Source organism: Talpa occidentalis, unplaced genomic scaffold (genome assembly GCF_014898055.3).
Source record: "Talpa occidentalis isolate TD23 unplaced genomic scaffold, MPIMG_talOcc4v2.1 talOcc4.7, whole genome shotgun sequence".
NCBI classification, from domain to species: domain Eukaryota; kingdom Metazoa; phylum Chordata; class Mammalia; order Eulipotyphla; family Talpidae; genus Talpa; species Talpa occidentalis.
This window is the reverse complement of record NW_023605083.1, coordinates 94,951,014-94,963,779: the sequence shown is the minus strand read 5'-3', so window position 1 is coordinate 94,963,779 and position 12,766 is coordinate 94,951,014. Positions and strand designations below refer to the sequence as shown.

General features: G+C 40.8%; 1 protein-coding gene across 1 annotated transcript in view; it reads right to left on the bottom strand.

Moving 5' to 3' along the window:
• Positions 1-12,766, bottom strand: part of DNAH9 (dynein axonemal heavy chain 9) — a 321,611-nt gene that overhangs the window by 157,553 nt on the left and 151,292 nt on the right. The window contains exons 34-37 of the mRNA XM_037492667.2: positions 10,406-10,514; positions 9,025-9,172; positions 4,824-4,998; positions 341-514 (exon numbers count right to left, since the gene is read on the bottom strand). Of these exons, the coding sequence (XP_037348564.1) occupies positions 341-514; positions 4,824-4,998; positions 9,025-9,172; positions 10,406-10,514 (606 nt within the window). The remainder of the gene's footprint in view (positions 1-340; positions 515-4,823; positions 4,999-9,024; positions 9,173-10,405; positions 10,515-12,766) is intronic.

Sequence of the window (12,766 nt, the reverse complement as noted above, 5' to 3'; positions counted from 1 at the left end):
CCATTCTTTAAATTGATTGTCTGGGCAAAGAACATCCCCTCCTTTCTCTACTAGCTCTGTCTGCTTCCCTGGAGTCTCTCTGATGTAATTTAGAAAGTTCTGCCCTGCCATTTCACCTCTCTTCCTGCAGATGCTGATGGGGTCTGATAATCAGGTTACCTAGGCTTTGGGGAATCTTATGACTTAATCACATCTACGATTTCCCCTGAAAAGTTATGCAACTGGGGATGATATGTTCCTAGCAAGACCAAAACTCTTGGAGACTGACAAAGGGCTGCCACTAGAGAAGCTGTGGCTTCCTGGGTACTCTGTATTTCCATGGTTATTCAGTCACACTCACCTGCAAAGGCATCTCAGGGTCAAATTCAAACTGGGGGATGAGCTTGGACCAAGGCTCGAATTTCTTGGTTTCTGGATCTATGTAGTAGTCAAAGATGGTTCCCTGGGAAGGAAACTTGACTGTCTTGAACTCTGTCAGCCACCATTTACTGAACTCTGCCCGGTAGTCCACAAGCTGCCAAAACAAAGCAGGTCAAGTCTTTCCAGAGTTCTTGAAATCTGAACAGGATGCATTTGTATCACACAGACTCTTGGGGTGGTCCTGCTTGTGCTGGCCTGTCTGATAGACCAGGGCCTCCAGGAAGAATCCTGCTCCCCTAGGATCAGGCTCAACAAGGCTCAAATGCTCAGGGAGAACCCTGGATTGACCATGTGGCTGAACCTCCCTCGTATTGGTGCATCTGAACCATCATGGGCTGAAGGGATGGAGAGGTGGAGGGGAGGTGAAAGAACATTAAATGGAGTGGGAGTACACCACCACAAGCTAGGCAAGCATGGTCAGGAACTCCTGAAGAGATAGATATCAGTCCCTAAGCCCCAAGACTCCTGGGATACTGAGTAACTTCCAAGATGGCAGGCAGAGATGCGATGACTAAGATGGGGGTTTTTGACATCTGTGGGCACAATGTATTATGTGAGAAGAACCTCACTTCTTTTTTTTGCCCCAGTTCCTCATCTGTAAATTGAAGTGCCTAGAAAAGAAGATTTCTGATATTCCTTTGAGAGCAAAAACTCTGAAGTCTAAGAGCAACAGAAACAAAGTTATACTGTTCTTTCTGACAGAGTATATAGAGACATTTAATTTATATGCATACATATTTGACCATGAGCCATAAGAATAGGCTGTGCACCCACTGAACTCAAATTATCTTATTGTGTCCATGGTTGAAATGTCTACACAGGGCCTCTCTGGTGGTGCAGGGGTTGAAGACAGTGCTATCAAGATATCGCCAGCCACAGCAGCATGGGTTTGATCTCTGACTTTGATCCCTGAGTTCAATCCCCGCTGGCCAGGGAGCAACCCACATGGCACAGCAGACCTCTCCTGCCTCACCTGCTGCTCCTCTCAGCAGTGTATTTCAGTAGATCTGCCTTTTCTGCTCCCCACTCTCTCTGGTGAATCCTATCAAAACCTGCACCTCTGATTTATTTATTTATAAAGAAAGATTTATTTATTTATAAAGAAATAAATCTTTAAAAAAATGTTTACACAAATGCAAATGTAAACATGCACATGTGTAAACACATACACTCCAAAACATGTGGCTAATATTAGTGACCCTCTGGAGAATACAACCTCTCTTTGAACACACAGACCTAGAAAAAAAATCTTTAAAAAGAAAGAGACCCCAACTGGGCATTTTAGGAAATATTTCTGGAAGGCAGGATGAAGATGCAGCCCATCTTCATCAGGGATCTGGGTACATGGCAATGAATCTGGACTTGGAAGGAAGGGCACACCTTATTTTGGTCACACCTTATTTTGCTGTCTGTCAGGTATGTAGGATTCAGTTCTTTGCCTTAAAATGAGACTGGAAGTAGGCTTTCAGGTAAGGACAGATGTTTCCTTTCTTATTCTGCTTGAATTAAGATTAAAGGGATGCTGTATCTTCTCAGTATTGTTCTCTACAATCAGAAGCCACAGGAAAGACTCCCCACTCTCCATTTTAACCCATGGATAAAATTCTTGAAGTCCTTTGATTTCCAATGAAAGCTAGATTTTAAGTTGATATAGAAAATCCAACATGAGGATCACCTTGAGAAAAGAGAATAGGGGGGATCTTCTTTGCTTACCTCCAATTCCCCCTTGAGCTACTTGGTGATTTCCTGAGCCAAGCCATTAACCAGACTGCCCCAATATAGTCTTGTCCCTGTGTAATCTGAAGCTCGACCTCACCTTCTACTATAATTCGGCAAGTTAAAGACAAGGTCATCTCTGGTGAGTCATCCAGTATCCCCTTCTCTGTTTGGCTTTCTGTGTGTCACTGCAGTAATGACCTTCCTGAAGAGACCCATTCTGAAATCCCCATCTCTTTTAGATTCTGACAGTTCTGTCTCTTCCTGCCCTTTGAACTTGATGAGAGGAAGGCTGTAGTGCCACACCACAGAAGAGACTGGAACACAAGGTCACCTCAGCTAGTGAAAGTTGTTCTTAATTTATATATGGAAAGACAAAAGTTTACCCCTCTAGAAGCATATGGCAGACTTGGAAGTTGAACCATGGCTTTCGGTCTCCCAATCCAGTGCTGTCTGACAAATCATTTGCTCCTGAGGAATCATTTTCTGAGATCACTGCAAAGTATTTAGCCAGGATCCCCCATCTTTCTTTTTCTTTCTGTATTTTTCTTTATTACACCTTTACTTAGGTATAAGCTCCATTTTGCATTTCTTTAATGACAAAATGCTTTCTTTTGCTTTGCTCTAATGACAACTTTTAAAGTGTAAGCACCATTGGTGTTCCTGATGTGAATATTATGGCCACTTCCTGCTTTTCAATTTACAGGACTATTTTTGGTGTTTGACTTTAATGCAGGTTGTGTGTGTGTGTGTGTGTGTGTGTGTGTGTGTGTGTCGTCTCAGACATTCCCTGCTGCTAAAAGCTTTCTCCCTTGTCTTCTTCCCATTCACCAACATGACTGCCTACAGCTTCAAATGCTACAGAGCCCAGGACACATGGGAGGAATGCTTTCTCCTGGACTTTTAAGGAGAGTTGAGTAGATTTAAAAATTCCTGTACACAGACAGAAAAATTGATCAAGTATCTTCACTCTGATTCCCCACCAGCACGAGAAGCCAGTAGTGGCCGTTGCCTGGCATTTCAGCAGCTGAAAGAGGGAAGACTGCAATTGATGGAAAGCAATAACCACTGTTTTCTGGAGCTTTGTGTATTTCAGCAAGGTCTCATCCCTCCTGCTGGACTCATTGCCTCTTTGTCTGGAAGGGGAAATGTAAAGCTGACAAAGAGGCAGTCCTCAGAGAAACTCTAAGGACTGTGGGGCAGAATGCATGAGATCTCCAATTGTCAAACTCCCAGTCCCGGCATCCTCCTGCTTCTGGAGACATCCCCCTTTCCCACCAGTAACTAGCTCTGGAGAAGGAGACTGAGAACGACACCTGTTCTAAGAGCTTCAGAGAACTGCTTTATGAACTTTTAGCAGCAAATAATATGCTAAAAGGAGACAGGAAGTGGAATGGATGTTTTAACCAGAGCCTTTGAATATGGAGGAATAAATTATTACTTCTAAATTAATTGATAATTCTCCCAGATTACCTCCATTTTGGATTTGCCCTAAGAGGATGCCCATATGGTTTTGCCCTAGGAGGTCAAAATGTTTTACTTCTCTCCCCAAAAGAGCCCACAATCAACCCAGACCAGAAAGAGTAAATTATAGCTCTCCAGCAACTGCAGCTTGGTTTGATGCCATGTAGTAGAGAGGCACCAGATGCTTGCTATGAAACTGAATATTTATGGTATGAGAATATCAAAAATAAGCACATATGTGCACCAGCACTATTGTAAGTACTTTGCATATATTTATGTTGGGCAAGTAGAATGGTACCCATTCATTTAACCCTTAAAACTATGCTAGGAACTGGGTACCGCTATCATTGTCCTCATTTTCTTTGTACACATGGGGGTAGTAGGGTAGATAGAGACAGGTTAAGTGACTTGTTGAGGGTCTCCACGATAGTAAGTAGCAGAGTTACAATTAAAATCCAGAGTCAAAGTCCTTAACCTCTATAAGATATTGCTTGATAGTCAGTGTAAAAGGCTGGTCTGAATAAGCTTGAACATGTTGTTTCTGGGTCAAATATACCTTATTTGGAAGAAAATAAGCAAAGAAAAAGGCTAGGAATACAGGAAGGGTTAGGGAATAGGATATCAAGATACTTCTAGCCAACAACCCTGCCCACAAACAGCATGTTACTCCAGCAGCCAGCATCAGGAGATGCCACCACCTTTGGTTTCCTACTCCTAGATGTGAATTAACCTTTGGTCCCACTTCTATAGAGAGCTCAGTGATTCAGGTGTATGGAGACATGAGGGTTAATGCTGGACTGGTGCAGAGTGGTATTTGTTTTGGAAGCTTTTTAGAAAGCTAAAGGAATTTCAGCCATTCAAGTATCTACAACACAGCATCATTCTACCTATAAAAAACTCATCATCTTCCAAAGTACTGTACTTACACCTCCAGTTGCTCAAAATCAAACACTACATACAACTCTTGAGGAAATCAGGTTTACATTCACTAACTCAAAAAGTAACAACTCCAAAGAGTCCAATCTCATCTGTGTATGCCACAAGACCCTTCTATGGGGACTGATGTCTGTAGCAGAATAATGGTAGATAATGATATTATTTCATTTGATACTTACATGTGAATGGTGACATGTAGCTGTCCTAGCTTCTAAGTCTTTGCTCAAGGCTCAGTTTTCATTACTGTAGATGCGTACATGGGTGTTAATGTCAGCACAGCCTCTTACCTGATCTTGGACCATTGCTCCACCAAAAGCCCAGATGGCAGCAAACACAAAATAAAGCTCATAGGTTTCCTTGGGGCAGTCTGGGGGGATATCCTCTTTGGTCAGCAGACATTCAAGAAGGTGGCACAGCATCTGAACCATACTCTGCTCTGGGATTGGAATTATCTTCTTAAATCTGAAGAGAGACCCAGATATGCTAGTCTAAGTTACAGGATTTTTCCATCCTAGAGGTATTCTTGTTAGACAACTGTGGATCCCATTTGGTTTCAATGGACTCCTGATTTGTTGTGTTCATGGTGCTACTTCACCTTAATTTTCATTGGTGTTTTGGGACCAGCACCCTTTGTAAAGAAGTATGGGTCCAGAGCTCTCCTGAGAAGGTTTCTTTTCTAATCTTCCTTTCCTGATATTCTTCCCCCCGCTCCTCTTGCTTTCTTTGAACAATAATGGTCCCTTTCAAGTCCCTGGGACATGTAGACAGCTGCGACAAAACCAGTAAATATCTTGTAGTTTCACTCCTTTTCACAGTTTTTTATACTCAAAAAACACTAAAGAACTGGGTGCTCTTCTCACGTTAGTCCTTCCACTCTCTCAGCTCAAATCCCTCTCTCAGAGGTATTTCCTCAGTTAAAACACACTGAAGATGCTTTCTCTGGGGCCTGAGACTTTTCTTAGGGGCAGAGTGAGCTGGGACAGATGGTTATTTACATAATGATGATTTACTTGATGGATTTTCTCTTTCAAAAAATATACCCCTGTGACTTGTCCTGGCCTGGTTTTGTACTTTTAATCTTGGCTTTGGAGGACTCAAAGACAGAGCGATACATAAAGGAACATCCTGCCTTTGTGCATGCACACATGAGCACTGTCATCCCACCACATGTACACACAAAGCATACCACATACCCCACACTCAAGCCCTCCTGCATGCCTGGCCTCTTGGCTACCCCCAGTGGGGAGATGAGTATCACAGGCTGCACAGAGGCAGGTTCACTATTATAAGATGGGCAAGAGACACCTTAAGTCATTTACCAGTATTGGACTTCTGAGTTTCATAGCATTCCATTCTCCTCAGTGTTTTGTGTTTGTGCTTGTTTTTAATCTATCTGCAATCCTTACAACAATGCTATCATGAGGTCTAATAGTCTAGGCATTGCTTCCATGAGTGGTAAGAAAACTGAATATTTGATAGGCTTTCCTTCATTTCTTTGACACATATTTGTAGAAGAGTGTTAGAATGGAGCTACCTCAGGTTCAGTTTTGCATGAGGCACCAAGATAATCAGAACTGCTTATTCTTGCAATTCTGAACTGAGATTACTTACTAAAGGGTTTGCAGGCATATTATCTTCTCAAGGGTATGGATACTCAAAGTGCAAAATGCTGGGTGGATTAGACCTTAACATAGGATTTGAAGAAGAGCTTTTGGTGTGCAGTGAGTGCTTCCTTTCCCATAGGGCAGGGGCTTTCCCTGAATTGAGAACCAGAGGAAAGAGCTTCAACAGGACTGCTCTGTGCTAGCAAAGGAACTGTGCCTGGAAAACCCTGACAAGACTTGCCAATTTCACAGCAGAGTGTTGGGAGGTTGCTTGCTGGTGGCTTTCTGTGCTCCAGCTTATCAAAGCAAAAGAGGACTGAGCATGTCCTGGAATATAGGTGTGAGTTATGACCATGTGGATTATATGAGATGCCAGTAAGGGGGCTACCTGGAGGCATTTGCATGAGGAGTTGTCCAGGACTGGCTGATGGAGAGGCATTTACTCACTCCAAAGAAAAAACATATGGGAAATGTCCAGTGATGGGAGAGGTTCAATAAATTCACAAAAGCTTTGCGAGAGAGAGAGAGAGAGAGAGAGAGAGAGAGAGAGAGAGAGAGAGAAAGTCAGATTTCCATTCCAAAGTACCACAGTTAGTATAACTATGGGCATGCTTGTTTCAGTCACTAAGACATCTTCTGCCTGTGACTCTCTTCTTTCTGTTCTCCTTCAACCCTGGTGTTTAGAAACTACAGCTGATAAGGGGCTGCCTGATAGCATAAGGAGAGAAAAAATCCAGGATATTCACTTTTCACTATAAGAAGAAAACTGGAAACAAACCTGAGTGGTGGGGGAGGGGGAGAAACTTTAATTGTAAATGGAATTCATTTTTATATTTTTCACTGTGTGTTTTTAAATTTTATTGTGTGTGTGTGTGTGTGTGTGTGTGTGTGGTCTGATTGTGTGACTAGAAGTTATCAAACATTTTCTCATTACTGAAAAAATGACTGGAAAAGTCAAGGATGTTTGACCTAGATTTTATCTGAAGGTGGGAGGAGAATCAACAAAATAAACTGGTTTTGAAGAACCAGTGGGAAATAAAATAAAGTTGCTTTATAATAATCCCTTATGAGGCCTCCTTATTCAATATAAAAATTACTGTGTTGATATGAATCAGCTGGATCGCATAAAGCTGGGATAACAATACTGTTATGAATAACATGGGAGTAAGACTTTGAAGTAAGTGTCCTGTTACTAACCAGCTGTGATGCTGAGAGAGCATCATGGAAATGCAGCTCCCTTATCTACAGGAGGGTGGAATGTTGTGAGAATAAAACGAAATATCATGTACAGAAGACACCATAAATGACAGGTATAGTTTTTCCTTGATAACCATTGGGTCAGAGACTGGGAGGGGTAGGGGTTTTGCTGTTTAGACTTAATATAGTCAGCATCTTCAAAACTTGTTTCCATGGCTTGTATATGCACATGAACACATGTGCGTGCATACACACACACACACACACAAACATTCACACTCACACTCACACAAATAATCAGTTTAGTATCTCTTGTTCTAAATGCCAGGGTAGAAAACGACCTAACTTCTGATCAAAGGGTATATTGAACGAGTGTCTCAGCTAAAGATAAAGGACAGTGATTTTTTTAGCTCTTTGTTGCTATTGACCACTTGTGACACTAAGCACTACTGCATATTTTCCAACTCTGCCTGGTGCCAGCCCTGGATTGCTTCATTAGATATCAAAGCCACAGAGACCTCAAACTTCCAGAGGTTTCTCAAAGGTTTGTGCAAATGCTGACATTTGGAAAAAATAATTATTATAAAACTTACAAAATCAAAATGAATAGATGATTAATTAAATATCTAAAAAGATACCATTATGTCAACTATTGAACTGCAACTCAATTTTCAGTTACATAGAATTCATAACAATGGTAGGTTTGTTAGGGTGTAGGGTGGGGCATGTGAAATGATTGTGACTGGGCTCTCTCAACAGATGGTTTCCCTTATCTGCCTCCGTAGTGTGAGCAATTCTCCATCTTATGCTTGACCAATCCATAAGGAGCCTGGGGTCATTTGAGTGAGACTTTACTTTTTGGGAAATGCAATCCTGACCCTAACTTGTGAATCTTTAGAATCTATAGATCTCCGAGTCATGCTGCTTTCACAGCACCAGAATCTGATGGTTGAATTTGGCTGAACTATAGGGTTGGATGCCCAATTCCTAGAATGATGCCTCAGAAAGCAAAATAAAAAGAGAGTACAAAACAAAAGCCTGATTTAAAATTTAGACCCTCTCTCCACAGACACATATAATATTCTTGCTATAAAAAGTATTTGTTTGGTTAAGAGTAATTAACCTCTTATGTGATAAGTGGCCAGGGCTTATGTGATAAGTAGCCAGGACTAGTCAAATGACACCTTACATCCAATCCTGCTAATTATCTGGGCAATGAACTGACTGAACCAGGAATAGGAAGTGGGCCCCATATCACTTACAGGTGTCATTTTCACCTCTAGGTATACTTATCTGGCCTGTATTTCTTTTCTTCTTTTTTTTTAATCAGAGGACCAGCAGCTTGTCTCACAAACTGAAGAATCTCAGGATTGTTATCTGATATTATAACCTACAGCTGCCCATGTGGCATACATGAAAAGCATTTTAAATCTTCCTCTTTACTCTCTCACTCACTCACTCACTCACTCACTCACTCACTCACCCACTTCTTGCCTAAACTGACATGAGGCATCCTATGGCCCTGCTAATGTGTATTCCCCCTCCACCATCTGCTCTGCCCTGAAGGGAATGCTTTAGGGACATCTGACTTTGGGGACAGGACAGAACATCAGCAGGACATCAGGTATGAACCACCAGGTCCTTCATTGCTACTTTAGCTTATTACCTTCCTTATTTCTTGGCCTACCTGGTTCTGAGTGTGTCTAAGCAGGTTGGAAGATACTTATCAAATAGAATGGTTAGGTTGGCTCTCTCTGTCTGGATTTCCCTCTTGTCAATCCAGCTGCTCACTGGAGGGTTCCATCCCAGGTCTGCTGGGTTGATGTACAGAATTCCTGGGAGCATAGGAAATATTGTTCAGTGAATTTTCCATAGATGTCAGTATATTCTTCTCCCAGAGTTATATGCTATGTTTAGAAAATGTAGACAGAACTTAAAAAGAATAGAGGCCTGGCTGAGATCTGAGGTCAATACCATGATGGTTTGCTATTAGAATCAACTCCAATTGGCTGATTAATAGCTGATAGAAAGCAGTGTTGAGAAGGATGCTGAGCTCAATCTAGGCTCCAGAGTAAAGAAAGCTATTATTTCTTAGCAACACTTGCCATGTTGCAGAAGTATGTAGCTGGTTAGATTAGGGCTCCTAAAAAGATATGTCCATGTCCTAACCCCTTGACCTATGATGTGACCTCATTTGGAAAAAGGGTCTTTGCAATTAAGGACTTCAGATCATGCTGGATTATCTGAATGCAACATGTAAGCATCCTTATAATATACAGGAAAGACACACACACAGAGGAGGAGGACATGTGATGATGAGGGTGAAATTGAGGTTATGGAACCATAAACCAAGGAACACATAAGCTGGAAAATGCAAGGAATGGTTTCCCTTAGAACCTTCAGAGGGAGTGCAGCTGGGCTGACACCTTGATCTCAGATGTCTGACATCCACAACATTGAGAGAAAACATTTTTGTTGTTTTAAAGCCACAAAGTTAGTCAGAATTGGTAACAACAGCCCCAGGAAATAAACAGAATAACAGAGACAATTCACTGGACTATGTCACCAACCAAATACAGATCCTTAACAGGAAATCAGACATTATAGTAGAGATCAAAGAGTTTTCTTTATTCTCTTGTCTCTGCTGATAAGTTCAGTCAGTTGAATTAGCAGAAAGTTAAGGTAGAAGTTACTTTCCACCAGGATGTAGTGGAAAATTTCAGTGTTTGGTCATTGCCATTGATAGGCTGGAAGTTTTGGGCCTAGAAGCAGCCTAATACAAGGCACTTGTGTGCAGACAGCAGCATCCTCAGGGAATATTTCTAGCTCAGGGACCATGTTTCTTTCTATTATTGTAGCATTTCTGAATTAAGAAAATTCACAATGATCCTGACCTTAGAGTACTTGCTCAACCTCATGGATATGTATTAGAGCTGAGAGTAGGCCAGAGTTTTGGATGTCTGGCTCCTGTCAGAGCTTTCTTAGGAGCCAGCAACACCATATGTAAAGGTAGAGGCACCTGTTCTCAGCAGAACTTCTTTTTTTTAATTTCTTTTCTTGAGTCATACCTGCTCTGGAGACAGTTGCTGGTGTGGCTGTGTGCAAGTGGCTGATCTCAAAGAGGAGCCTCATTGTGGGATTCAGAGGGATCCTCTCGTTGCTCGCTAAGGTCAACACCTGGAAACAATGGAGGGACATGACAGGTAGGAAGGAGTTAGGGTGCACGGCCAACTGGTAGAATTTGACTGATTGCTCCTGGTTGGAATGATGGATGATTATTCTCTTCTTTGCAATTATACATATTTTCTAAATTTTCTGCATAATCTTTTGTCTCCTCTTTGCACTCTGATATACCTCTCTATCTGTCTCTGTGTTTGTGTTTGTGTGTGTGCATGTGTGTGTGTGTGTGTACTGAATCAGGAAAAAGTTATCTAAAAAGTTTAAGTTGATGTCAATGATTTGAATGAACTAGACCATATTGGAATAATAAGATTATTAAATGAAATGAGTTTAGGTTTCATATTACTACTATTTCTTTTAAAGTAGTCCCTCTGGGAGAACATACATTTATTCTAATGATTTTGTAAATGTTGAAAGCATCATAAAATTTCTACTCTGGTTAGCAGCAGCTACTTGCTTAACAGTCAATTTATTGCCAGTTAGTTTTCATTGTTTATAAAAAATTAAATATTCTCTCCATGGTGAAAGATTTGCCACCTTGAGGGTGTCTGACAGTCTCAGAAGATTCTGATCTTTTTTCCTTATTCATGAAAAAAGGAAAGAAATAAAAATATTTGAATAGATGATTGAAGAATTGTCTCATGTTTAAATATCAAATTAATCTATGTGGATTTTAAAAAAAGATTTATTTATTTATGTATAGGAGAACTGGGGTGTAGGCCAGAGATGCAGGGGTTGAGAGGATTCACCAAAGACAGAGTGGAGAGCAGAATAGACAGATTTACTGAAACACTGCTGAGGGAAGCAGGGGGCAAGACAAGAACGGTCTGTTGTGCCATGTGGGTTAGCTCCCTGGCTGGGGATTGAACTCAGGCTGCAGTAGCAGTGATAGCATGATAGTGCTGGGACTTAACCCCACACCACCAGGGAGATCCTATGTGAAGTTTTTTTTGAAGGAAATTACAATGCTAAAAATGGTGTAGGCAATGGAAGTACGTTGAAATAAGTGAAAATTGTTAATTCTGATGTATCAATTCTGAGATGTCTGTTAAAGACACCAAATAATAAAGCCAGGCTCTTGAAGTGACACCTGTATCCTCATGTTCAGCATTGTTTATAATAGTCAAGACAGAAAAGGAACTTAATTGCCCATTGGCTGTTGTATATACAGTCATAAATCTCTAAAGAAGGTTTCCATTAATGATGGACTTCATATATGATGGTGGTCCCAATAGGCTTAGGTGTATAGTAGGCTACACCATCTATGTTTGTGTAATTACACTCTATGGCATTTGCACAATGATGAAATTACCCAGCAATGCATTATCAGAAAGTATCCTTATCATTAAGCAATGCATGACTGTATAGATATATAATAGAATATTACTCAGCCAAATAAGAAGGAAATCTTATGATATATGACAACATGAAATGACCCGGAGGGCTAAGTGAAAGAAGCAGACAGAAAAAGAATAATATTATCTGACCTTACTTATATGTGGAATCTAAAGAAAACTGAACTCATAGAAACAGAGTAGATTGATGTTTGCCAGGGAGAGATGGGGCAAGGAAGAAGAAATGTGTGAAGGTGGGCCAAGGGTACAAACTTGTGGTTATAAAATGAAAAACTTCTGGAGACTTAATGTACAATATGGTGACTATAGTTAGTAATGCCATCTTAAATACATGAAAGTTGCTGAGAGACTACATATTAAAATTCACCACCACATCCAATAGAAGGTAATTATGTGAGGAGACAGAAATTTTTTTCCCCTTGTTCATTGTTGTACAATATTTGATTTCTCCCCTCAGGTATAGTCCCCGTAATTCTCCCACGACCATATCACCCGTGAACCATCACCACAGTCCCTTGTGCTCTTCCCTCCCCTGCTTGGACCCCTCTCGTTCTGCCCCTGCTGTATGCCTTAAATCTATAGTTTGCCAGCAAATTTTGTCTTTTTCCTGACCTTCTTTTGGTTTCCCTATATTTGACCTATAAGTGAAACCATTTGATATTTTTCTTTTTCCTTCTGACATATATTTCACTTAGCATAATCCCTTCCAGCTCTGAGATGTTAACACACCTTACCGTGGTACTCATTTTGCAATATATACATATTTCATATTCTCATGTTCTGTACCTTAAACTTATACAATATTATATGTAAATAGAACTGGAGCAAGGTTAAAAAAAGAAAGACACTAATAATAGGTTCTTAATCAGAGAAGCCTTCATGTGGAATGTTGAT